Source organism: Myxocyprinus asiaticus, chromosome 29 (assembly GCF_019703515.2).
Source record: "Myxocyprinus asiaticus isolate MX2 ecotype Aquarium Trade chromosome 29, UBuf_Myxa_2, whole genome shotgun sequence".
NCBI classification, from domain to species: Eukaryota; Metazoa; Chordata; class Actinopteri; order Cypriniformes; family Catostomidae; genus Myxocyprinus; species Myxocyprinus asiaticus.
The window spans coordinates 32,654,575-32,681,943 of record NC_059372.1 but is presented as its reverse complement, the minus strand read 5'-3'; the positions used below and the strand labels follow the sequence as shown (position 1 = coordinate 32,681,943).

The following is a 27,369-nucleotide window of genomic DNA, read 5'->3' as shown; positions in this document are numbered from 1 at the left end:
TTCGGCTATAAGAGGTTATAAGCAAGCATTCTGTACTTTTCTTTCACATTGTTAATTCTGAAATTATTAGACAAAGTAGCATCTCTTACTTTTTCTTATTTTGTGTTGTGTAGGTAAATGGAAGGAACCTTTCCCTTGCCACACATGATCAAGCAGTAGAGGCCTTCCAAACAGCCAAAGACCCCGTTGAGGTTCAGGTACTGCGCAGGACGGCCCATAACAAGACTTTCAAGGCTCTTGCACCAGCCCAAGGAGTGGACAACAGTACTCAGACTAACATTACTCTGAAATATTTGACACATTTAGAGGCTATTGGCAAGTTGCCCTTGCCTCCAACGAAACTAGGTTCGGCCATGCTGGACAATTTTATTTTACCCACAGAGTAAGTGCAAGTCATTGCTTTTTAAGCATTTCTTTAATCAGACTTATCACCACTGTAACAACCATGACATTTAAAAGCACTTTCTATATTAAAATCAGTATTGCTGTGAATGGAGCTTTAATTAATGTTACTTTTTTATTTATTTATATTATTTGTATTATAGGTCTCAAATTGTAAGACGTGATTATCCTTACCCCCCAGACTTCTTCGAGGGCATACAGAAAGACATTGAAAGCAGAGGACTGGAATATGAGGTGTTTGCATAGACTGTACTTACTCGCTCTGTTGAATGATGTATAGATTTAATCTATTCGTCTCTTGAGGTTATTTTCATTTTGATTTCATATGCCCTCTATTATTTTCATAAGACCATTTTTGTTGGAAGTGGATTTAGCATGATAATTAATCATTATACATTTAAGCAAGTACTACAAATGTTCAAACTGACTTTGACTATGAATAATGTTAACAATGACTGTCTGTAAATGACACCCTGAAGGAAGCATTTGTCATCAAAACAATTATCTGTGTTTTAACAGGAGGTAGATCCTCAGAGGATAACAACACAGGATAAGCTCAGCCTGACGTTATGTTGCAAGACAGGCAACGAGACAACTGCGATTTATGTTAGAGAGGTAGAGTTCTCTTCTGCGAATTTCTCAGGACAATTGCTCAGGCAATTTTTGCATTAACATGGAATTATCACATTAAAAATTAAAATAAATTTTTACCATTTGGACTATCAACAGTTCCTTCAGTAACCCCATCATAAGGTAAAGGATTTGAGGCTCTTGAAATGTATCTTGCAGTTACTTGAGTATTCATATAGGATATTTGAGGCTGATTTAAAGGGTGTCTGGAGGATCTTCAGAGGGTTCCACCAGTTTGGCAGCTGAGGAACCCAAATGGTGCCTCGAGTATCTTTATTTTTACAGTGTACTTTGCATCAAGTACACCTGTTCAGTATTTCTTTTACCAAACTTGCTAAATGCGATGTGCTTGCAGTTCAAATGTAAAACTAAGTACCTTGTACTTACTTTGCTTAGACTGATCCAGAAGGTATTGCAGCAAAGGATGGCAGAGTCCAGGAAGGAGACAAGATTATCCAGGTAGAATTTATTCTATTATGTTTTTGGTTTGGCAAATTTTGATCAAAACAAGTATCCTATCCTCAAAATCCTATTTTGCATTTCACATTTTTAAGATCAATGGAGTGGACATCCAGAGCCATGACAAGGCAGTGACACTTATGACCAGGATGGAGAGTAAGAATGTGACCCTCGTAGTGGCTCGACCAGAAAGACAGGTCTGCTAACTGTTCTGTGACCAACACATTAAAGATTTAGTAGATTTCATTTGGTTTAGGTAAAAGAATGAAGTACTATTTGGATTTGGATTTTAGGATGATGGCTGGTTGGAGGAGGACAGAAACAACTTTCTGGATGACTTGCACATAGACATGCTTGAGCAACAGCATTATCAGGCCATGCAATTCACTGCCAGTATGCTGCAGCAGGTAAGTAAATGAAGGTCATGTTTTAACAGTAAGTTACTTGCAGCATCCAATTGGCTAGCAACCTCCCTCAGTTCCAATCATAGTTTATTTCTATAACGTTGCAGCCATTTTGATCCTAGTGGTCTTAACCAGCATGCTGCACAAAGTTACTGGTTCAGTGTGGAAAACTGAAGCTGATGCTGGGGTGTCGAACCCTGCTACTGGACGGCCACCTTTCTGCAGAGTTTAGCTTCAACCCTAAACAAACCTGAACAAGCTAATTAAGTTCTTCTGTATTACTTGAAAATTACAGGCAGATGTGTTTGAGCAGTGTGCAAGACGGTGGCTTTCCAGGAACAGGGTTATCATGTTATCATGCTTGGTTGTTGCCTGAGAAGGAATATTTTCTTTAAATCTGTTCAGGTTAATGCCTTCATATCCTTGTCAGTCCATCAGCCAAGGAGGCCAGCTTCATTGTAAGCATGTTCAAGGTTGTACCTCATTTATGCCTTTCTTCCCACTAACTTTAACAGAGCAGACAAGATGATGGAGGCACTACTGATACAGCAACCATACTGTCCAATCGTCACGAGAAAGACAGTGGTGTGGGCCGCACAGATGAAAGCACTCGAAATGACGAAAACTCAGAGCAGGAAATCTTGGGGGATGACCAGACTTCTGCTTGCGACACTCTCCCAGGAAACCACAAGTTCAACTATAGCCAGGAAACTGTGGGAAGTGGGGACATGCACCTAAGCAATGACTCCTTCCTGTCTCTTGACAATGGAGACAGTGGAAATTTCCTTGGTATACCTGACATGGCATGTGAACACTTCCAGAAACTGCTTGAACTTAAATGCTTGGTAAATGGCAACAGTCCTTGTGGATTTCTGGAGCACGATACCAGGTTATATGAAGGAGTTAGTCTGGAATGTGATGAACAGGAGATTCAGATGCTCAATAAGGAATTGCTGAACATTGAACTGGAATGCCTGAGCATCATACAAGCACACAGGCTTCACACAGAAGTAGAAGGGCAGCAACCTAGTAATGAGTCCAATAAAATGCACTTCACTGAGCAAACAAGTTCAGACAAAGTCCATCAAGACCTCATCAATAAGCAAGTGGAAAAGGACAGCTCTAGCGCTTACTATACTGGAGAGAACTGTTGGAGCATACATCCAGCTCTCGTGATTTCTCCAGACACCCAAAGCACAGTTACTGAAGACAGAGATGGACACAACTTAACGACAGCATGCTCCAAGCATGCTCTTTCTCATATTCAGGAGACCAGCCCCACCAAGAGGCATCCTTCCCTAGGAAATTCAGAGGTCATGAATGTGGGAAAAAGAAAGCAAAGCGAGAAGAGGAACCCCAGGAAGAGTCTTTTGTCTTCCTCTCATCATTCCTCATTTAAGCTTCACAACATCCCAGCCCATGCGCAACATTACCAAAGCTACATGCAGCTTATCCAGCAGAAGTCAGCTGTGGAGTATGCCCAGAGTCAGGTCAGCTTAGCCAGCCTGTACAAGAACCCAGAGACTTGCCCCACTGATTCCAGGCCCAAGATGGAGTGGAAGGTAAAGATCCGTAGTGACGGAACCCGGTACATCACCAAAAGGCCATCTAGGGACCAGATGCTGAAGGAGCGTGCTTTGCGCATCCGAGAAGAGCGCTGCAGCATAACAACTGACGATGATGCGGTGAGTGAACTGAAGGTGGGTCGATACTGGAGCAAGGAGAAGCGCAAGCAGCATGCAGCGCGAGCCAAGGAACAGCGACAATGGCGGGAACTCCTCAAGAAGGGCCGTACGGAGAGCAAGGAGCATGCAGGAGCTTTAGATGACAAGAAGGAGCCTGATATTATACAGCTCAGCCACAAAAAGATGATGAAAAAAAGGAACAAGGGGATTTTTGACAACTGGATGACCATTCAAGAGCTGCTGACACATGGTGCAAAGTCAACAGATGAGACGAGACTATGTAATTCCTTCCTTTCCGTAACTACAGTTTAAGGGATTTATTGGTTTAGGGCACTTATAGTTTACTGTGTAAATTAAAGTTGGTGTGGGGAAATCTTGCCTCATTTAAGGAGGGAGTTCATTTAGGGATGTATGACGGGTTACAGAGATTTGTAACACCACAATTGGAGTGCATAGCTCCATTTTCAACTGTGGTATATATACACATAAAACGCTTTTCTACCATCGGGCCGAACAGTTCCAATAGCAATTCCATTTGAGCATGGTTCAGCACAGTTCGATTACAAACTGTTCTCGGCCAGGAATTCTCTGCATGATTAGCTAACCGTGCAGGAGGAACACCTGAAGTGAAGTAGCAACTCAAATTGGTCAAATGCCCAGTCAGTCCATTCTAATTTAGATTTTGCAGCACCACAGTGGAAAAAACCATGCCAACGACCATGGATCGGTAAATAACAGCACTTTTCTGCAGTGAAAACCATTGGTCCAATGGTGGAAAAGTGCCTATGCTTGAGTAATTAAACAAAAGGCAAATCTTTGTCATTTTTTTTTTTTTTTTTTCTTTTTACAAAGTGCTGATTTCATATCTCAATACTTTTTGGAGAAACTATGAATAATTTTCCACTGAAATATTTTATTGAAATTGACAGTAGTAGAATAACTAATGCAGACCTATTTTATGTAAATTATTAGCTCTTAATTGTAATAACTGCCAATTACTTGCATATCACCCACTTATTAAACCTGGTGGCTATCACAGTACCACTGAAAATACCTGAATAGTTCAGATTTAAATATATATAAAACATTTGCTCTGAAGATGTACCATTCATTGCATCGATGACCTGAATTATGATTCCAAAGTGTTTTATTGAGATGAAAGGTTAGAAATGTCTCCAGAAATTCTAGAAATTCAGCATATCACTGCTTTTAATGTGAACTTTTATTGCTCTTCAGGAATACTGTTCAAAGCCCAAGCATTCAGTTCACATGGATATCATACAATTTCACTTTTCACAAAAGCAGTGAACACTTATTACAATCTACAAAATCTACTTTAATTTAAAAATTCTAAATATCAAAAAGGAGCTGTGGAAATAGGTAAGGGCTGGGCAGCCTGTATACATGTCTGTAAGAAGCATACAGTTGTAAGAGATGTTGGTGTTGACAAAGTGTTGCTTATTTTAACCTTTATACAACTGTTTGCCATTTCCTGGTGAAAAAGAAAATGAAAAGCTTACAACAAATAAGGATGGCTCAATATTGGTTAAGCACATTATGTCTTGTTTGAAAAGACAGGCTCACTACATTAAATCAGCATTACATCGCAACCAACAGCACTCAAGTATCTAATGCATGGAAAATTACATTAGTCAATTTTATAATCCATTTACCTGCATCAGTGGATTAAATCATTTTCAGTGAAACACTGGGAAGGCAGTTAAAATCAAAGGTTCTAAAAATAAATGTTAACACAAAATTTGCAAGGAGAGAAGAAATAAAGGATATCTGTATAATGCTGCTTGAGCACTTTGTGCCACAAGCGAGTAGATAAATGCAGAAGACATTATAAGAAAAAGTGTGTTCTTTTGGAATGTTTAGACTCTGCTCTGCCAGTAAAAGGGAATCCTGGGACCTGGGATCTCATTGACAGGACACCTTTGCCACATTTTCACGCTTAGAAGAGTGGTAAAGATATTGTTGGTGAAGTGAAAGGTATTTTCCAGACAGCTTTAGAAGGTGTTGATGTGGTATTGATGAATGCCCATGATTAGAACAGGATTACAGAAAACCGCCATGGACAGAAGGCTTTCGTGTCATTCAATGGCAACCGCTCCACTAAACCACAGAAAAGGTGAGCTTCCAGTTTTTTCATGGTGTTCTTCAAAGAATCTATATACAGAAGGGTCATAAAAAGGAAATCTGTCAAAAGAGGTCTTAAGGGATGCCAGTAGAATGCCCTCCTGTCCTGTTCTGGATCTGCTTATGCTGCAGGATCAGTGATTTGGGGATTTGTACAGTGCACTGTAAAAATCAAGGACATGGGGCTGTACTTCAGTCTTGCTCCATGTTGTCATCCGCAGTCTCTGAGCTGTCTGAACTGATGTCTGCAGAGCTACTGCCCTCTGCTGGCAGCTCTGTGGAACTGCTGGGACTTGCAGATGGAGTGTCCGCACTGGACACTCCCTCGTCACTGCTATTATTGCTGCTACTGCTCACTGGGTCATTTCTCTCCTCTGTTTCCAGAGCTTCTGCACTCTCAACACTCTCTGGCTGCTGCTCCTCTGGTAGGTCTAATTCACTGCCAGTCTCCTGACTGTGGGAAGGGCTGGGTGAATCTTCACAAGCAGATTTGTCAACCCCATTTTCAAGGGACTCTGATTGTGTGCTAGAGGGTTCTGTGGAGAGAGGACAAGATATGTAAAATTTGCAGACAGATCCTAAACAGTTGCTGATATGCATCTAAAAAACAAGATATAAATACATTAGCACAACAGCTGCTCATATGACCAAGCTGGTTGGAATAAGACAAGAAAAATTTATGCTTGAACCAAAATAGTATTGAGATTTTCAAAACACATCTATAATTTGGTTTTCAGTTTCAAGCCATCACCTGCCAGGTATATTCAAGAACATCTCTCTGTTTGTTGAAGGCATTTGCAATTCATCCAACTGGCATCATTAGTTATCTGATGATGGAGACCTCGCTGTTTTTAAATCTAAAAGGGGAAAAGGCAAACACTCCAGCTACCCAGATTGTGGCTTTATAAATGTCCAGTTGAAACACCAGGTTGACAATCATTTCCATCGCAATACATCCTTGTATACCAATGTTCAAAAGGATATCTTCACACTATAGTTTTGTTGTGGATCCAAGTCCATCTGACATCATTTGTTTAATTTGGTTGCCGTAAAAGCTGTTTTTTGAACTTGGAAGCGCTTAGAACCATATTCCAAGGATGTGACTTTAAATTGGGTAAGTGAACTACCACTGATGATGATGTATAATTTACCTATTATGGTCTAATACCTTCCTCATTGCTGCACATGACTACAGAAATTGCCCCCGGAAACAAAAACATGAGTAAAAGTGAGAAACAGCACTTTCCATTTTTGGTGCGTTCTAAAGAGTCATTACCTAGCTAAAGTGGTAAACAGCTGTTGCTAGTGCTCAGAGTGGTGCTCACACTGATCACACAAACTGTTGTTAGGAGCAGCCAAACAACGAAAAGTGAAAAGAAACTTGATCTGCAAACTTGGGTTCGGACAAAGCAGTCAAACCAAGTGCGAAAACAGATTTGTAAACTGTAATAATCCAAATAATCTCTAGGATAATAATAATAATTTTCATTTTTGGGTGAACTATTAATTTATGAAATTATAATAAGGATGTACCTTGGTCTTCAGTGCTGAATTCATCAGGTTTATTATCCTTCACTTCTGCACTGACGTCTGACGTGGGCTCCGGCACATCCGATGAGCTCTCTGCGACTGACGTGCAGGGCGAATCCTTTCCCTCCTGCTCTTTCTCTATTCCATCTTCATCATCGTCCTCTTCATCAAACTTGAGCCTCTTTGCTTCGTGCATCTCAGCATTCGTCTCATCATCTTCACGATGTTTACTCTTCACCGGACCACTGTGTGTACCTTCTGATTCCGAAGACTCACTGGAAAAAGAGATGCTTTAGTCCAAATACACACATTTAAACTCTCATTTTTAGTCGGACTAACAGACCTAGATAATGCGACTGTAGCTAGACTTCGTCCAGCAAGTATACACATTACTCAGACCACAACTGGCCTCTGTATTGTGTGTTTGCTCCAAAAGACAGAGGTGACACACCAAATGTATTTAACCAGGAATTCGGATGCAAAACGTGTGCTATCATGGCAAACGATAAGAACATACATTTTTGGATGGATAAGAGATGGCATTCATGTAGCTGCAGCTAAAGGAGCTAAACACTGTTAAATACATGGACAGACAAAAAACTTGTTTGGTTTTGTGTGCTTTTTGTCTTCAAATATTCGATTACAAATTCTGTTATGTACACTTTGACAGACAGATGAAAATTGTAGCTTGACTACGCAACCCGCTGTTGCTTGATTTTTTTATACTGTGCATGTAAACGTACCGAGTGGGGCTACACACAGTGTGTGCACATCGGACTTACTTGGCTGTTCTCTCTGATGACTCGGAAGCTTTTTCTTTGTTTTCTGTGCTGTCAGGAATGCCGTTGGTAGCTACACTGCAGGACAGGGAGAGTTTTGTTCTGTTCAGTGGCCTGGGTGTTCCTGGACCATTCACATTTCTTTTACAAATAATCAGAAATCAGACAGTTAAATGAAGTTCATCAGCTAAGAGATTTTCTTCAGTCAGACGGTCATTATCACAAAAATAACCAGACAGGGTGATGAAGACATTTTGCTATAATGACCAGCTACTTCTCAAATAAACACATAAATGGACACAAAATATTAATTTGAATTAGTTCATTAGGGAATAGAATGCAGAGCGATACGAGGGACATGAATCTGCCACAGCTACGTAGAAAACAATCAACATTAAGAAACTCAAAAATGATTTTCAAAGTCAACATAATGGTGGGTTAAGTGATAAACTCACCTATCAGGAAAAGCTGAAGTGTTGCCAGGAAACATGACCCCATTCATTCTTCTCACACAACCTGACCCTTTTTTCCTTCAAAAACAAAACATGCATAACAGTCACAGACTGTGGAACAGTCAAATCTAATATTCATGTTTGCATGGACAGGCAACGGTCTACTGACACCACAGACTAAAACACAGTAGAGAGAAGAGAAAAACTCACTCTGAGGTAGGATACACACAACTGACCACCATCACATTCTGAAAAAGAAAGGTACATTTCATTCAGAAGGAAGATAAATGGTAATGGTTGATTTGATTTTCAGGACACAGAAACCACTGCACAAATTTCACCTTTTAAAGAACACATCATACCTTCTCCACGCCCCTGAGGAACTTGTCTGTTCCTGTGTAGTTTCTTTTTGGCTCAGTAAGAAGCTCACAAAGACGCTGAATAGTGAAAGGAATCCTAAAGAAAAAAATTAAAATAAATACACCATTCAACACAGGAACAACTGTCAATTTATCTTACAATGTAGCAATATCCATTTCTTGGAAATATTTCCACAAGGGGACAAAACAACTTATTGGTAGATCCACATGGAATCTGCACTGGGTTTTTTTTCTCACATTTTCTAATTGTTGGGAAACAACTGTGTAATCAGTGTTAAATTGAGCACTACTTTTTTATTGGTACCAGAAATAGTCATTACATTAACCTAAATATGCTAAAAATAAACACGCATGGGCTACCTTTTGGCAAAATGTTCAATGTTGTCACGTACCCGTTGTATCCATTGACAATTTTGAGAATCCTCTGCTTCATCTCTTCAAAGGGAATGTACTCTACGTTTGGATTGGCAGGTCCTCGTTGCTCTGGACACGAAGCTATAAAATCATCCATCACTTTCTCTAGTTTGAAGAGGAAGTAGCTTTTAAACTGAGACCACTGAATCCTGTGGATGAAGAATTGCATGTTGTGAATCATGATGAATACATTGAGATTGCATTGATTTCATTATGAAATGAATCATTCACATCATGTTAAAATTACTGTAATTCCGAGTTTTCCACTAATAAAAACTGTTTGCGTCTTTGAGTCTGAGGACGCGAACAGCGAGTAGAATTACTACTCTCCAAGTTACCATTTCTTAATTCAAACATGACATGAAGGCAGCATTATGTGCAGTTGTAAGGCTGGGTATTGATACAGTTTTTCCAATACGATTCTGATTCAAAAGCTCTCGATTTGATTCATATCAGTATATTTTAGTAATAATGTCAATTTTGCATACATATGAAAGAAATTCTCTCTCAGCTAATGCTGTTAATTTTACAGGGAACCTTTTTACTTTACGAAAATATCAATTTAACAAATTATATATATTAAAAAGAAATCATCACTTTGGTCATATTTTAGCACTATAAAAATTTACAAATCTATGTATTTCATCAATAAATATGATTTTATATTGTATATATTATATTTTGTTACATGTTTGTTTAATTGCATAATTTGTATTATTTACATTGATTTGTGGAACACTAAAAATCGGTACTGTCTCTTTAAGAAAACCGGCAGTTCTGTAAAGAGCGTCTGTAAATTAGTGCATATTAATGAGAGGACTTGAATAGCTTCTTTACCTCATCCGTGCTATTTAAGATAAGAATTAGCCTTAATGTTATGTTTGTATATGGGTTGTTTTTGATCAAAAATTGACCGTAAAGAACAAAAAAGTTATTTTTTAAAAGATATTAAAAATTTTTTTTAAAAAAACCATTATCAAATGACAAATGGATTGCATGGATCTCGTCTTTGGACACACACTACAAAGAACGAGTCAAATCAAACTTTAACTATCAACACGCAGTAAAAGGATGCTTAAGTTCTTTGTAAATATACAACTTAATTACTGGTGAGTGAAATCTGCACATTTTCTAGCCAGTGGCTTATCAAAGACATTTTGATTTGGACTCATATGCGAGTGTTTAACTCACATTTAAGAGCGTTGCACATACAGTAAAAAATTCAATTTTGGGATTTAAGAATCGATATTGAGAACATTCAAATGAAGATCACGATGCATCTGAAAATCGCTATTTTTACCCAGTCCTATACAATTTTAAATAGTCTCGCCTACTGCTGCATCACAACCCCTAACACCAAATTACTCTTAATGACAAAAGCCTGTTATTAAAATAAACTTCAATTAATGCATGAAACCAGACTAATGCCCTCTGAAATAGCAATTAATAAAAATCAAGATTATCCCCAGAACTATTGTTCGATTCCAGAAATTTTGGAAGCTACTCCGATTCCAAGTTTTTGGAATCGATGTTATTTATCCCAAGAGTTGATTTCAAACAAATTTTCTTGATTGTCAAGAAAAAACATGAGGCAAAGTGAAATATTACAATAAAGCATACTACTTAACACTATTTACGATCGATTTCCCCGAGCGCCTTGGAATAAAAGAATCCATTCTTTTTGGAATCGACTCCCAGCCCTAACTGACACTGAATCAGTATGCAAAAGTGGTGAACATACATGGTCTCTCCTGTTCTTGCAACATGGGACAGAAACTGGTCCAAGATTGGGCATGTTTCCTTTTCTCCTTTCTTCTCGAAATCTACAGTGAAAAGCAAAGAAATCAATGATGCTGCAGCAAACATGTTGGTGCAAACATGGTTGTTCAACATGCACATGGAGTAAAATAATGTCTATTGGTATTTAAAAATAAAGTGCATTAATTTTGACAGCTTATCGTACACAAGATCACAAAATGACAGTTTCATGGCATCACTCAGTCAGTAAACTACACTGCTGCTTCTCTAATACAGTATAAAACTCCTACACTCTTATTGAAGGGGTTCAGCCAAGCAAATAAGCACTCAAAAAACTTTTATGCTGAGTCTGCTTGACGTGAAGTAACTTGGCAGTAAAGTTATTTAATTAAGGAGTTTCTGAATCGCTCAGACAGTAAATTAGTTATTATATAAGAGTAATCTATGCTCACACACAGAGAGAGAGAGAGACGACCATAATAACAGCAATGTAGCTCGCTGCTAACCGGCTTTCAATCTGTAACTACATACTTTGGCAATTTATTCACTTCTGACACGCTGCATCTACAAGCACCACTCATACACATTTTCTGTGTACTGATGAGAAACCAGTGGACAGTTTTAGTGAGATTTTATCTTTTTCGGCAGGACCAGCAGCTAGCGTCGAGTGCTAGTTTGATGTCCGAGCTTAGCTCTCAGGTTATTGAATCTACCAAACCTTTTCTGTTATTCAGAAGTTACAAGTCAAATTCTGATTGGGTTACCTCTAAAGGCTCCCAGAAGTGTGTCGATTTCCATGGTGAATGTATGTTTGCTACTCTCGGGTCTCTCTGAGTCCAGCTGGAGACAGAAAACAGCAGCAAATCTTTAATATGGCGCCGGTGACGTAACGAGCTGCCTGCTGCTGCTGAGCACGCGCCAAAAGGCCTCAAATCAAGCTCTTACTGGCACATGATCCCAGTGTACCTTACCTGTCTGTAATCTAGCGTTCAAATATAATAATTAATTTGTGGTATTTTGGACAGAGACTGCAGTGAAAATGTTATACACTCATCCCCATGTTGTTCAAAGCCCAACATATGACTTTCCTTCTTCCATGGAACACAAAAGGCAAATTTTGATGAATATCCTGGCCACCAATTTCCATATCAAGTGAATGGGGACTGGGGGTGTCAAGCTCCAAAATAATAAGTAGTCCATACAACTTGTGCGCTATATTCCAAGACTTCTGAAGCAATGGGAATGCTTTTTGTGGTAAACCCAACTTTAAGTCATTATTCATCATGCATTGCATCAGTTTTGACTTCACTGACATCATACGTCATTGGTTGGTTCTGACAGGGCCTTTTCTAGGCAAAGGCGAACTAGGCAGTCACCTAGGGTGCCACCTGCTGGGAGGGCGCCAAAGAGGAGGCCTCCGCCTACTCAAACCATCCCGTCTGGCACCAACAATCATGCCACGGTCCAAATCACTGAGATCAAATTTTTTTCCCCCCATTCTGATGGTTGATGTGAACATTAACTGAAGCTCCTGACCCGTATCTGTTAAACTAGAATTTACTCAGAATGGTGCCAAAAACAAAAAACATCCAGTGAGGGGCAGTTCTGTGGATGGAAATGCCTTGTTGATGAGAGAGGTCAACAGAGAATGACCAGACTGGTTCGAATTGACAAAGTCTATGGTAACTCAGATAACCACTCTGTACAATTGTGGTGAGACGAGGTTGGCGCTGTTTTGGCGGCACGAGGAGGACCTACACAATATTAGGCAGGTGGTTTTAATGTTGTGGCTGATTGGTATATATATATATATATATATATATATATATACACACACACACACACACACAGTGGCAAGAAAAAGTATGTGAACCCTTTGGAATTATCTGCATTTATGTATAAATTTGTCTTAAAATCTGGTTTGATTTTCATCTAAGTTACAATAATGAACAAACACAATCTTTTTTATCAAATAAAACACAAATATTTGTATTGTCCTTGTACATACTGAATACATCATTCAAACATTCACAGTGTAGGTTGGAAAAAAGTATGTGGAGCCCTAGGCTAATGACGTCAACAAAAGCTAATTAGAGTCAGGAGTTGGCAAACCTAGCATCCAATTAATAAAACAAGTCTGGTGGTGTGAGTTAAAACTACTTTGACCTATAAAAATCACTCAAAAATTATGAATTTGTTATTCACAAGAAACATCTGCTGACGTGGACCATGCCTCACAAAAAAAAAATTTATCTGTCCAGAGTTAGACAAATTGTCTATAAATGGAGACGATTTAGTACTGTGGCTACTCTCCCTAGAAGTGGCCGTCCAGCCAAGATGACTAAAAGGGCACACCGCAGAATGCTCAATGAGGTAAAAAAAGAACCCTAGCGTGACTGCTAAAGACTTGAAGTAATCATTGCTACTGATTAAGATCTCTGTTCCTGAGTCTACTATACGGAAAACATTAAACAGCCATGGTGTCCAAGGCAGGACACCACGAATGTAGCTGCTGTTTTCCAACAAAAACATTGCTGGACGCCTAAATTTTGCCAAAGACCACCTTGACTCTCCACAACGCTACTGGGAAAATGTTTTGTGGACTGATGAAACTAAGGTTGAATTGTTTGGGAAGAACAAGAATCACTGCGTATGGCATAAATAGGGCTCCGCATACCAACATGAAAACATCATCTCAACTGTGAAGTACGGTGGAGGGAGCATCATGATTTGGGGCTGCTTTGCTGCTTCGGGGCCTGGACTGATTGCCATCATCGAGGGAAAAATTAATTCTCAAGTTTATCAAAATATCCTGGTGGCTGTGTGCCAGCTGAAGCTCAGTAGAAGTTGGGAGATGCAGCAGGACAATGACCCTAAACATTGAAGTAAATCCACTACAGAATGACTTCAAAAAAAGAAAATCCACCTTTTGGAGTGGCCCAGTCAGAGCCCAGACCTTAACCCAAGAGAGTCGTTCACAGCAGACATCCCAAGAATATGGCTGAGCTGAAGCAGTTCTGTAAGGAAGAATGGTCCAAAATTACTTCTGAGCGTGGTTCAGGTCTAAACCGCAGCTACTGGAAACGCTTAGTTGAGGTTATTGCTGCCAAAGGAGGATTTCCAAGGGTTCACTTTTTTTTTCACAGCACTGTGAATGTTTAATGGTATGTGTTCATAAAGACAGGAAAGATTATAATTGCTTGTGTGTTGTTATCTTAAGCACATTGTTTTTGTCTATACTTGTGACTTTGATGAAGTTTTGTTTTTGGACATCCATTTGATTCCATCACTTTTGTACATAGTGCTTTTGTAAGGGTTTAGTTAACAACACCGTACAATGAACCATGTCAGAGCAGGATTATGGTAACTGTGCGCAAATATGTAATTGGGTCATTCCTGGAACTCTGTAATATTTCAATTTGGAGAAAAAACAAATGTTACATTTGATTAATTTTCTGAATACTCCACAACATTAGGCACATATTAAACCTCTACAAATCATATTTTCCCACCTCAGGCATTAAAGCCCTTTTATTATTTTCTGCATTTTTCTGATTTGAACTTTTGTTCTCAACCCCGTCACGGATACACAATAGGCTATTTGTTGAAAAATAAACTACCTACTGCTCATGTGTCTCTCAGTCTCAGATTTTAGTTCATTACAATGGAATTATCAACATCTTTTAAAAAGCTTTTAACATTTCATTTTAGTGAACCACCGCTTTAAAAAAAATCTGGAGGATTGAAATATTACCAATCCCAGAAATGACCCAGTTCAGTAAAAATTACAGTCAGTGTATGTTCCTAATTTTAAAGGCTTATACCAGAGAGAGGCAGTGTTTCCCTCTTTCAGGTAAAGACTGATTACACACATTTTATCAGTGGCAGTTTTCTTCCCATATGATTACTGATTTCAAATTCATTATATTTGCCTACAATTTTATAAATAAAAACTATAACTAACATACCCATTTTGTAATTACATCTTCTCACCCCAACACTGTGATATGCTCCAGTATTATTCTACAAACAGATCTTCTGGCCTAAGTCATATTTTTTTTATTTTATTTTTTTATCTTCTTTTTGATTATTAGTCATAAATACACATACACACCTTTAGTCATTTACACGCTCACTCTCATATAGTCACTCAGTTTGGGATTTAAAGGAATAGTTCACCCAAAAAATGAAAATTCTCTCATCATTTACTCACCCTCATGCCATCCAAGATGTGTATGACTTTCTTTCTTCTGCTGAACACAAAGAGATTTAGAGTAAAAAAAGGACTTACATATTGATCTGTTTCTCACCCACACTTATCATATTGCTTCTGAAGACATGGATTAAACCACTGGAGTGTTATGGATTATGTTTATGCTGCCTTTGTGATTTTTGGTGCTTCAAAGTTCTGGCCACCATTCACTTGCATTGTAAGGAACTACATATCCAAAATATTCTTCTAAAAATCTTCATTTGTGTTCAGCAGAAGAAAGAAAGTCATACACATCTGGGATGGCATCAGTGCGAGTAAATGATGGGAGAATTTTCATTTTTTGGTGAACTATCCCTTTAAAGATTTGTTAAAAATAATTTTGCATTATAACTCTTGTGGCTCTTATTATTATTTAATCATATTTATTACATTATACATTCCAAAATCGCTGCCTGCAATGGCCCACGTTTTCCAAAGATCAATTTCTATATAAAACATCTTTGACTTTTAAACGTGGTGAAGTTGTGATTGGCTGCAGACGCGGTCACGTGACGGACCGACGCCTTGCGCTGCAGCGGTCAGCGAGCGCAAGTGTGCGATAACAGCAGCGACGGCTCTGTCTGGAGCTCACACTGTAAATTACAGAAGCCCCCTCCTCTGGAAGACGGTGTTTCTCCCATTATGGGCGACAAGAAAAGCCCATCAAGGTATAGAAACATCCCATTTGGTGTGTCTTTTCGAAATGCGTCTGGCATGTTTGTGTCCTTTGGACAATAGCGGTGCAGTGTGGTTGAAATCTACTTATTTTTCCAGCTCGGATTTAACAGAAAAAGCGCAGCCATGGCGGATACAGAGCCTTGCATGACTCCCGGTATCCACTGTTAGACAAAGGGAATTCAGGAAACGCCTCCTCTGTTCTTCTCTCTCGTCTTTCCTTTCGACGTGGAAGCCCTTTTTGCCGTTTAGGCATGCAAAATAATCAAATCGAGACATTAATGGGGTTATTGTGGAGGATAGGCGTCTTTTAACTTGCTCTTATGCGCTATACAGCGCATAGCATTATGTGCACATGATGACAATTGCACTAATTAGGATCCAGCATGCTATTTTGATAACGTGACAATGTTTCCCTTTAAATTTTGCAGGCCAAAAAGACAAGCCAAGCCCTCTGCAGACAACGGATTTTGGGACTGTAGCGTCTGCACCTTCAAAAACAGTGCAGAGGCATTCAAATGCAGTATATGTGATGTGCGGAAAGGTACATCAACAAGGTAAAGTGTCACCTATCAGGAGTTCTGTATTCAAAATCATTAGAAACATATTCCAGATGCGTGCAGCGAGGATGTCAACACTGATATATTCTAACTTGTTGATTTGTATCTTTAGCCACACTGTGACGTCATATGATTCTTGTAGAATTTCAATGACACACGAGGACAGGCAGTAGGACTGTGATAAGGCATACTGATCCGTGCCCCAATTATGAACCTATAGGAAAAGATGCATGCTATGGAAATCTGCTCGACAAAGGCATTAAAACATCTCAGATTTGTTAGCCCACTGAGCTATTTGTCTTTTGCTTGATGCTGCATTATTGCTTGAAATGGAAAATACAACACGTGGCTGTTTTTTTGCTGCTTGCTTTATTGTTTTGGTCCCTAATGCACCAATACCATCAGTTACTTGCTGGAATGTAGAGTTTGATTGACACACCTTTTAACTCGTGCAGCCAGCATTTAGTGTACTGACTAGGGCAGTGTAGTGCAGTTGTTCTCAAACTTCTCAGGTACCATATTAGATCAGATCAGAACACGCAAGTAGCCACAACAATGTTCCCTCTGGTTTTTGCAGCATTGAGCAAATTGACATCTCTTTAAGGACTGTAAGTAAAGATGTAACCAAACAATCAAGATTGGGGGAATGCATAGGTAACAATTTTAGAATCGGTCTTATATTGACCACTAATCTGAATATTGAAAATGCAAATTTTGCTATCCAAACACATTAAATATATATTTGAAATGTGCACCAGAACACAGCTTGAGAAAACGTCACCTGTCTATTCTGCTGTGTAAAGGCAAAATGCAGTAACAACATTTTTATTTTTTGAGTTATGACTAAAATCAGGTGTCTTGGAATATGATCTGTCCTGTGACAGACAGGTGTGAAAATGTCATAATTCAAATTTGGCTGGACAATCAAAACTCAAAATCACTGTTGGCATAGTTATTGCATTTTGCCTTTATAGAGCAGTATTCACATCCCAAATGCGCTATATGCATTAAGAGCTTAGATGCAATATGCTATATTCAAATTTCAGATAGATTAAAAAAAATTGTTTTTAGCATTTACCACCGTTTGAGAACCACAAAACTAGTGCAAGCAGCTTGTACATGCAGCCAGAACAATTGAAATGATATCAAAGTGAATTAAATGTAATTAAAGGGATAGTTCACCCAAAAATGAAAATTGTCTCATTTACTCACCCTCATGCCATCACAGATGTGTATGAATTTCTGTCTTCTGCTGAACACAAAGATTTTTAGAAGAATATCTCAGCTCTGTTGGTCCATACAATGCAAGTGAATGGTGATCAGACCTTTTGAATGTGTCCAAAAAACACATAAATGCAGCATAAAAGTAATCCATATGACTCCAGTGGTTAAATCCATATCTTCAGAAGAGATATGATAGGTGTGGGTGAGAAACAGATCAGTCCTTTTTTTTCTATAAATTCTCCTCCCTGCCCAGTAGGTGGCGATATGCTCAAAGAATGCAAATTGCCAAAAACAAAAGAAGAAGAATGTGGACGTAAACTGAAAGTGGAGATTTATAGGCTGTGTCTCGTTTGGAAGGATGCATCCTCCGGAGGTCGCATTTGTCGGCCACATACGTCATCGAGGCTGTTTCGTTTCAGAAAAGTGAGTTGGACACTTTGAATGCAGCCTTCGAATGCAACCTTCTTTCACGGGAATCCGGAGTATGCATGAGGTGTATCCTTCGTGGGCACTCACAACCCACAATTCTTTGCTTCAACGGAAATGTCTAAAAAAATGACGCCAATTTGCCCGTAAATATGATGTTCAAATGCAAGTAATATTAATTCACAAGTTGAAGTACCTCAGTAGATGGGTGCAGAATATATAATATGTATAATTATATTAATATATAGTTAAAATAAAGTATTAGACTAAAAGTACACCTGTAAAATCTATTTTCTTTTCTCTTTACATCATTATAACTCTCCTAAAATGTACCTCATGCATTCCCTTCCAGAGGGACTTTGTTCCCTTCTCACTCAAAGCGCTCACACTTGTTAAAGAGTGACGTGCTGTCATAGCAACCGTTTGTCCTACGAAGGCCATCTCATTTAAACAAGGCTTGTTTAAAGGAGGACACTCGGTATACCGTAGCCTTCAAAGGACGCGTCCTACCTAGCATGCAGCCTTCCAAATGAGAAAAAAAAAAAAAGGACTTAAATATTGATCTGTTTCTCACACACATCTATCATATCGCTTCTGAAGATATGGATTTAACCACTGGAGTAAATTATGAGATGAGAGAATTTTAATTTTTTGGGTGAACTATCCCTTTAAATTGGTATGTTGCTCATACTGATATATTGGTCCACTGTGAAAAAATACACATTGAGGATCTTATGTATCAAAATTGTTTTGCCAGAGCAAATTATGATTATGCAGGTGTCCAAATTTAATAGTAAATGAAGGAGTGGTCTTGAAATTATGTCAGACCAAAACTATGTATTCTTTGACGTTTTGCTCATTTGCGAGTGTGTACTGGCTGCATCGCAGGTGTTCATATCTCTCCTAGAATTACAGTCTTTTCATGTATTGTGTACGGTGTGATCTCCTCTCAGTATATATGGCTTGCTTGAATGTTGACTTTCTAGCTTTGTTAAAACAACAGGATCAGTCCCTGCTGCCTAGTACAGAGCTTGTTTTTATTCTGCAGTGTTTATTAGTCTGTTCCGAGATCTGCTGCTAGCTTGAGTGAGTACCGCTGGTTTAGTATCTGTGGCGTCTGGTCACTGTTACACTCCTTAGTAGCAACAGCTGGGGGAATCGGCTGGGCACCATACAGACAGAAAAAAAAAAAAAAACTTTTTATAAACCCTCTCCCTTTCTCTTGTTTTCAGCCAATCTCACACTGTGCACCACACACACTAATAATACTGAAGAAAATGCCAGCCAAAGTAGTTTTTATGTTTTCAAACTAACCAAAGGGGGCTTTTACTTAAAAATTCGACCCTGCTGCTCTTTAATGTACTGAAATTTTGGAACACTTTATATAACCTTAATTAAGTAATATTGCAGATTAAATACAACGTCAGCATGCCACAACTACTATAGCTTACCATCAGCCCAGAAAATAGATTTGACTCATTTCTAGTTTTATAAAAACAAACAAAACGTATTTACAGTAATGCCCTTAAATTAAAGACTATTAAAGTTATATTTGTATCTAAAAAATAAAAATTATGTCTTCATTTACTCACCCTCATGTTGTTCCAAAACTAAACAATTTTCATGTTAGGTGACTGTAAATAAAAAAAAAAATAAAAAAAACGTTCGAAATACTCAGTTAATCAGTGCTATGACAATGCGTATTTACCAGTCAAGATATTTTATCAGAAAAGTTTTACAGTTTTTAAAAGTGTAATATTGCATGTTTATGAGTATGACAGCAGTGCAATATGATGGACGCAACCTCTAACACTTTAATAAGATTAGGGAATGCTTAGTATGTGCTGTCAGTATAACACAGATGTAGTAAAATCTGGAACAGTACACAGATAATATAATTAAAACATCATAGAGAACTACCATTCAAACGCAAACAATCAGCAGGGTATTATTAACTTAGATCAATGAGTATTTACTGCAGTTTTCTACTTGAAATGTTCTTATTTATCACTGAGAGGTAATGTTTCAAACCTAGAATTGTTCAAACCCCTTGAATAACATGATTGCCCAGAATCTCACAATGCTCTCTGCCGGGCCAGTATATACAAAGGTGTTGGAATTAGTGATAGATTGATATATTGGCAGGGGTGATTAATTTGTCTATATCTGGCCATTTTGAGATGTTCAGCATCAGCCGATAACCATGTCATTTGATAATAAGCATTTTTTTTTATTTGTCAAATTTGAATTAATACTGTATTAAGCAATTCTTAAATGCTATACCTTTAAATTGTATTATATACAGTTGTGCTCAAAAGTTTGCATACCCTGGCAGAAATTGTGAAATTTTGGCATTGATTTTGAAAATATGACTGATCAGTCAAAAAAACTTTTATTTAAGGATAGTGATCATATGAAGCCATTTATCATCACATAGTTGTTTGGCTCCTTTTTAAATCATAATGATAACAGAAATCACCCAAATGGCCCTGATCAAAAGTTTACATTCCCTTGAATATTTGGCCTTGTTACAGACACACAAGGTGACACACACAGGTTTAAATGGCAATTAAAGTTTAATTTCCCACACCTGTGGCTTTTTAAATTGCAATTAGCGTCTGTGTATAAATAGTCAATGAGTTTGTTAGCTCTCACGTGGATGCACTGAGCAGGCTAGATACTGAGCCATGGGGAGCAGAAAAGAACTGTCAAAAGGCCTGCGTAACAAGGTAATGGAACTTTATAAAGATGGAAAAGGATATAAAAAGATATCCAAAGCCTTGAAAATGCCAGTCAATACTGTTCAATCACTTATTAAGAAGTGGAAAATTCGGGGATCTCTTGATACCAAGCCAAGGTCAGGTAGACCAAGAAAGATTACAGACACAACTGCCTCAGGAGGAATACAGTCAACCTCAGGAGAAATACAGGCTGCTCTGGAAAAAGACAGTGTGGTTGTTTCAAGGAGCACAATATGACGATACTTGAACAAAAATGAGCTGCATGGTCGAGTTGCCAGAAAGAAGCCTTTACTGCGCCAATGCCAAAAAAAGCCCGGTTAAAATATCCCGAAAACACCTTGGCACTCCTCACAGCTTCTGGCACACTGAAATTTGGAGTGACGAGACCAAAATAGAGCTTTATGGTCGCAACCATAAGCGCTATGTTTGGAGAGGGGTTAACAAGGCCTATAGTGAAAAGAATACTATCCCCACTGTGAAGCATGGTGGTGGCTCACTGATGTTTTGGGGGGGGGGTGAGCTCTAAAGGCACGGGGAATCTTGTGAGAATTGATGGCAAGATGAATGCAGCAGGTTATCAGAAAATACTGGCAGACAATTTGCATTCTTCTGCACAAAAGCTGCGCATGGGACGCTCTTGGACTTTCCAGCACGACAATGACCCTAAGTACAAGGCCAAGTTGACCCTCCAGTGGTTACAGCAGAAAAAGGTGAAGGTTCTGGAGTGGCCTTCACAGTCTCCTGACCTTAATATGATCGAGCCACTCTGGGGAGATCTCAAACATGCAGTTCATGCAAGACGATCAAAGACTTTGCATGACCTGGAGGCATTTTGCCAAGACGAATGGGCAGCTATAACACCTGCAAGAATTTGGGGCCTCATAGACAACTATTACAAAAGACTGCACGCTGTCATTGACGCTAAAGGGGGCAATACACAGTATTAAGAACTAAGGGTATGCAGACTTTTGAACAGGGGTCATTTCATTTTTTTCATTGTTGTCATGTTTTGTTTTATGATTGTGCCATTCTGTTATAACCTACAGTTGAATATGAATCCCATAAGAAATAAAAGAAATGTGTTTTGCCTGCTCACTCATGTTTTCTTTAAAAATGGTACATATATTACCAATTCTCCAAGGGTATGCAAACATTTGAACACAACTGTATATATGTTTACATGTCCTGTGGTGTGACGTTATACTCCATCTAAAAATATATTAAATCACATTTTTCTAATTCTTCTATGATTATTATGAATTGGCTTTTTATGACCTTATTTGTCACAACACTAGACCATTTAAAATGAACTAGTGAAGGCTAAAAACTGGTAAAAATGTGTAACCAGTCATGGTATCTAAAATATAGTGTTCCTTAAGGCCCAGGTATACTTCCTTTTGCCTCTTTCCGGATCGCCTCACGCCCGGTCAACCGTGTCACCTTTCTGAGTATACTTTTCTGACCACGAACGAATAGGATCGCGTTCGCTGCATGCGCATTACAACTGTTTGTGACACTCTTTTAGTACAGTCAGTGGCCAGCGCATGTGCAAACGACACGCACAGACAAGGGCTGCGTGTGCAAATCAAGAAAATCTAGGCCGTGTGAGGTCAAGCCACGCAGCTGTGCTGGTGACACAATTTGCGTCACACATACTGTGCGCGGAGGGATCCGCAACGCGCACACCCATAGTATACTTTGGCCTTTATACTTACATGTAAATTTTAACATACAGTAAATTCTTGATGTTGATTAAAAAACATTAATGAACAATTTATCCAATATTATATTGGCCAACTGTCACCTTGCACTCCAGATATTGGCACTGGTATAATGCTTTGTTCTAGGCTCACAATCAAATACAAAATAAAATAATCAAACCCCTTCAGTTCAATAGATTTGATATCATTTTACTTTTCCAGAAAACCTAGGATAAACTCTCAACTCGTGGCACAGCAGGTCGCTCAACAGTACGCCGCTCCACCCCCAACTAAGAAAGAAAGAAGAGAGAGGACAGACAGAGACCTGCCTGACGACGAACACTTTGACATGGACAACTCCGATTCGGACAGACTCAGCAGTCTCCACCCTGACTCCGACCATCCAGAGAGATTAGGTCTGGACGGGGGACAGCCAGACAGAGGACATTCTCATAAGGAGCAGAGACAGGAGCGTGGGCTGGACAAGAACCAGCAGCTCAATACAGACAGACAGCCTGAGAGAGCGGAACTGACCCAGGACCTGCTGCAGCACAACACAATAGACAGAGAGCACACGGTTGGAGCAATGCTGGACAAACTGCAGCCTGATATAGAGCACATGGATAAACAGCATCTGCACACAGCAGGACCTGGGATGCAGCCGGCAGAGAGGATGGGCGCAGCGAGAGAGGAACTCAAAAAGGGAAAGATAGAAAGAGCCATGATGGAGAAACACAAAGATAGACATAAAAGCCTCACTCCATCTAAAAAACCCACTGTAAAGAAGATAAAGTGAGTATTGTTAAGAGCTGTTCATACCGAATGTGTATTTGTGTCTTTCTGTGCTCGAGAAACCAGGTCTGAATGGCCCCTTATCCAGCCATGTTTTAGACTTAATTTGTGGTGTGTAATGTCTGTGGCTATTTACATTTTGGTTATAACATCCATCTTGGGTAATCCAATCACAAGTGGACAGGCAAGACAAATTGCTGTTTACACCTGGTAGGAACATCTGTATCCTGTGAATATTTCTTTTTGTGACTAAATACACTCACTATATCAGTTTTTTACTGCATATTGATACTGCACAAAAAGTGAAGAAAATGGTAAAAGCACGAAACAAATTCTGCACACTGTTTTTTTCCTATATTTGAAAATCTAATTTTATAATTTTCATTTCACCCACATATGCATGCTTCACGTGATTGAATCACTCGAGACAGATCTTAATATTAGATGTAAACGAGGTCTGTGTATAAAATATGCACATAAAAAGGTCCTCACTTGATATTTTATCATGAACAGTGATGGTCTGGTACTAACGGCATTTTGTAACAACATTTACAGGCCTAAACTCATTCAAAAAGGCCCAGCTGGTGACAGTAATATCATGAAGCCTGGCAAGTCTGTCACGAAGAAAAACAAATCCAGTATTTCACGGTAAGTTCAGAACTGATCTGCTTCAGCAGTTTTCTTATAGAAGGCAGGATTCTACCTGCACGGATTTGTGATCTGTTGAAGGATTCTTGATTTGTGCTCATGACTCCAATGTATAAAGAGTTATTTTGGGGGAATCCAATGAGCAGCTAAACGTTAAGTAATAGTTTAGCTAATAGTTAGCCCCTGCAAAAGGGGGGCTTTTTTTTTTTTTTTACCCCTGCAAAAGGTTTATTTTTTTTATTACCCCAAATGCTATTTTTTTTTTTTTTTTTTTTCACTTATTGGACAGTTATTAAAAACTTTTGATTAAATCACCTTGAACAAAACTGAAAATGGCAAATAAAGGGCCTTAAGCCCCGTTGTACCCTACTTATAGTACTATTAATACAAATGTGTTTAAAGGAATATTCTGGGTTCAATACAAGTTAAGCTCAATCAACAGCATTTGTGGCATAATGTTGATTCGACTCCACCTCATTTATATATATATATATATATATATATATATATATATATATATATATATATATATATATATATATATATATATATATATATATATATATAAACAGTTACAGTAAGGCACTGACATTGGAAGTGAATGGGGCCAGAATGTAAACAATAATTCCATTACTGGAATTACAGGGTTTCGTTTTCATCACAATAAAGTTGTAATATTGGATAGAACTTTACATAGATAAGGTTTGTAAGCAATTTTATCACACTAAAATCATGTTAACGCATTTAATTTTTACATCTTGTGGCTATACTTTTGAATTGATGTCTACTGTAGTGCTTATGGACTGGCCCCATTTACCTCCATACAGAATATTCCTTTAAAAGGATGTACACTGCATTAGATGAAGACCTCAGTTGTATCAGTGACCTAGAAAAAGCTGTTTTTCCACCCCCTCAGGGTGGCTGACATGTTGAGATCATATGACAAGCTCTGAATACAACTCACTTTCTCTATAACACTTTCATTGAGAAAAATGTATCACAACTGATCAATACACCTTTGAAATAGTGTATTTCTACTATGCCATTGCATTAGTAACTGAAAAGTTTTGCATGATGTTAAATCCATGCTGAAAATTGTCAGTAAAAGATTGCACCTTTAAAGATTGTTATTGTGAGCAATATTGTGAGCAATAAACTGTGCATGTGTAATTCTTTGTTTTACTCTTGCATTTCAGACCTAAACTGAAGAACGTAGACAGGAGCTCTGCTCAGCAGCTTGCTATAACAGTGGGCAATGTGACTGTCATCATCACAGACTTCAAGGAGAAGACTCGCTCCTCATCCACCTCCTCGTCCACGGTCACCTCCAGTGCTGGCTCTGAGCAGCAGCACCTGAGCTCCAGCTCGGAGAGCACGGACAAGGGCTCCTCCCGCGCCTCTACCCCTAGAAGAGACCACTCAACTGGCCATAACGAGACCCTGTGAAATCTCTCTTCACAAGAGCTGGAGCTCCTACAGCCACACATGTAACTGTTATAGTCACCTTATGTGGATGAGGGATCTTTCCAACCCATTTAGGCAATGCCCATCCTGACATACAGGCAGACGTTACCTGTTTAAATCCCTCATGGAGCACCTATTAGATTGATGTGTTGATGTTTATGTGAGTCACTTTCACGCCGAGACCCACTGTATATTCTGTGCCCTACTCTTACAAGATATAATCCCGATTTGTGCATTACAGAAATTGGCACTCCATGTTTGCATTATTATCCTTCATTGTCATGAAATCGTGCAGACGGCTGTTTTGACTTTGTGTTTAGAGCTTAGAATTGTTTATGCTAAATGTATCTGAGCTTCTTTCTCCAACTCAGAGTCAACAATTTGTTGCCGCAGATGTTTGTAGAAAGTAAGGATTCAACAATAAGATCATGCTGTATACCACCTTGTAAAGGGAGATTTGTTCCCTTATTATTTCATACGACAGACTCTTGTGTGTTTACATGGTGGAAACACAAAGTGTGATTATGTGAGTTTACAGTATTATAAATACAAGGCCAACTTTGAAATCCATACAGTGTACCATGTAGACATGTTTTGGGGTTCACAAGATAAGAGAGTATTTAGAATATTGTTCTTTATCTTTCTCTGTTTTTAGACTTTAAAACTTTGCATATTTCTTGTAAAATTATATCAGGATTCACAATACTGTCTATTATTCAGTGTAATGGGAATGTAATGACTTTTAAAGTGTGCAAAGAAGTCTTTTTTGACATGTTGAAGAGTTCACAAAGCATATACATCACGGTTAACTGTACTTAGTGAAGATCAACAAGATCTCTACTGAAATTGGTCAACTCAATCACAAATACTCTGGATACTCAAATGTGTTTTATGGGACTCGAGTAGTCTGAGAGTTGTGATTAAACCATTATACAATTGGCTTCTTGCCCATACGAAAAGTTTAGCACAGGTTTATTAATTCTAACTTTTGTTAAAAATCTAAAAGCTTATGAAGCTAATAAAAACCTTCTTAAACTCACTATTGTCTCAGAGCATCTTACGAATGTCAATGTGAAATTTGGATTTTATGAAAACATTCTTAAAGCCATTCAGTTGATATACCAGAAGCCACAAGCAAGGATTAAAGTGAATGGGAGCCTTACAAATACTTCTAGATAGAGAGGGGCACAAAGGAGGGATGTCCTCTTTCACCCCTCCTATTTGCCCTCTATATTCAATTGCCCCCATGTTAGGGGGATAAGGATGGGGGATGACTCATGCCATCACTAGAAATGTTTGGCACCTTCTCAGGATATAGGTTGAATGTACAGAAAACACATCTTATTTGTTTTAACTATGCACCTTCGGAGGAAATTTAAGTTAAATATAAGATGAACTATAAATCAGAAGTAATAACATATTTTGGTATACAACTGCCAGAAGATATTAGTAAATTATCAGATGTGAACTATAGACCCTTAAATAGTAAGATGCATTCAGATATGAGGTGGAGTATAATCCCTTTCTTAAATTTAGGGTCAAGAGTAGACGGCATCAAAATGAATATGTTACCGAGACTTTTGTATCAACTATTTAAAGAATGGGATAAATGGGTCAAAAGATTTATTTGGCAGGGTAAAAAGCCTAGAATTCGTTACGGTACATTTCAGTTATGAAAGGAAAAAGGAAGATTCCATCTTTTAAAGATTATTATATAGCTGCTCAATTAAGACCGTTGTTGTGTTGGCTTAATCCAAGATACGAGGTGGAAATAGATCAAATGACCACTTTCTCCAGAAATACCCATACAAGTGGTAATAGCAGATGAAAAACTATTAAAAAATGTTATAAG

At 38.5% G+C, this 27,369-nt stretch overlaps 3 protein-coding genes across 4 annotated transcripts in view; 2 read left to right on the top strand and 1 right to left on the bottom strand.

Annotated features, from left to right (window-relative positions):
- The window catches only part of pdzrn3a (PDZ domain containing RING finger 3a), a 47,533-nt gene extending 42,852 nt beyond the window's left edge, over positions 1–4,681 (top strand). Inside the window, exons 4-10 of the mRNA XM_051662219.1 lie at positions 114–382; positions 546–636; positions 922–1,017; positions 1,429–1,491; positions 1,587–1,688; positions 1,785–1,898; positions 2,411–4,681. Coding sequence (XP_051518179.1) covers positions 114–382; positions 546–636; positions 922–1,017; positions 1,429–1,491; positions 1,587–1,688; positions 1,785–1,898; positions 2,411–3,892 — 2,217 coding nt within the window. The 3' untranslated portion in view covers positions 3,893–4,681. The remainder of the gene's footprint in view (positions 1–113; positions 383–545; positions 637–921; positions 1,018–1,428; positions 1,492–1,586; positions 1,689–1,784; positions 1,899–2,410) is intronic.
- Positions 4,682–4,784: 103 nt separating this feature from the next.
- ppp4r2a (protein phosphatase 4, regulatory subunit 2a) lies at positions 4,785–11,946 on the bottom strand. Of its 2 annotated transcripts, none has more exons than XM_051662220.1 (9): positions 11,800–11,946; positions 11,019–11,100; positions 9,256–9,426; positions 8,846–8,939; positions 8,694–8,731; positions 8,487–8,561; positions 8,035–8,172; positions 7,256–7,527; positions 4,785–6,258 (listed from the first exon to the last, which is right to left on the bottom strand). In XM_051662220.1, the coding sequence occupies exons 1-9, from the start codon at positions 11,831–11,833 to the stop codon at positions 5,915–5,917; spliced, it is 1,248 nt and encodes a 415-aa protein (XP_051518180.1). In that variant the 5' UTR covers positions 11,834–11,946; the 3' UTR covers positions 4,785–5,914. The 2 variants fall into 2 exon arrangements, with proteins under 2 accessions (XP_051518180.1, XP_051518181.1); XM_051662221.1 differs by having other exon boundaries at positions 8,035–8,109.
- A 3,877-nt stretch (positions 11,947–15,823) lies between these two features.
- On the top strand, positions 15,824–26,556 carry rybpa (RING1 and YY1 binding protein a). Its single transcript, XM_051662222.1, has 5 exons — positions 15,824–15,955; positions 16,394–16,519; positions 22,836–23,405; positions 23,961–24,053; positions 25,250–26,556. Exons 1-5 carry the CDS (start codon positions 15,930–15,932, stop codon positions 25,497–25,499), a joined length of 1,065 nt encoding a protein of 354 aa, XP_051518182.1. The 5' UTR covers positions 15,824–15,929; the 3' UTR covers positions 25,500–26,556.
- Positions 26,557–27,369: the final 813 nt, after the last annotated feature.

Bases quoted from the DNA above. Each gene is read 5' to 3' on its own strand.
- ppp4r2a (XM_051662220.1), bottom strand. From the start codon at position 11,833: ATGGAAATCGACACACTTCTGGGAGCCTTTAGAG. The intron at 8,940-9,255 runs GTACGTGACAAC...TTTTTTCTTTAG, and splicing joins ATTGTCAATGGATACAACGG to GATTCCTTTCACTATTCAGC. The intron at 8,732-8,845 runs GTATGATGTGTT...TTTCTTTTTCAG, and splicing joins TCCTCAGGGGCGTGGAGAAG to AATGTGATGGTGGTCAGTTG.
- rybpa (XM_051662222.1), top strand. From the start codon at position 15,930: ATGGGCGACAAGAAAAGCCCATCAAG. The intron at 15,956-16,393 runs GTATAGAAACAT...TAAATTTTGCAG, and splicing joins GACAAGAAAAGCCCATCAAG to GCCAAAAAGACAAGCCAAGC. The intron at 16,520-22,835 runs GTAAAGTGTCAC...TTACTTTTCCAG, and splicing joins CGGAAAGGTACATCAACAAG to AAAACCTAGGATAAACTCTC.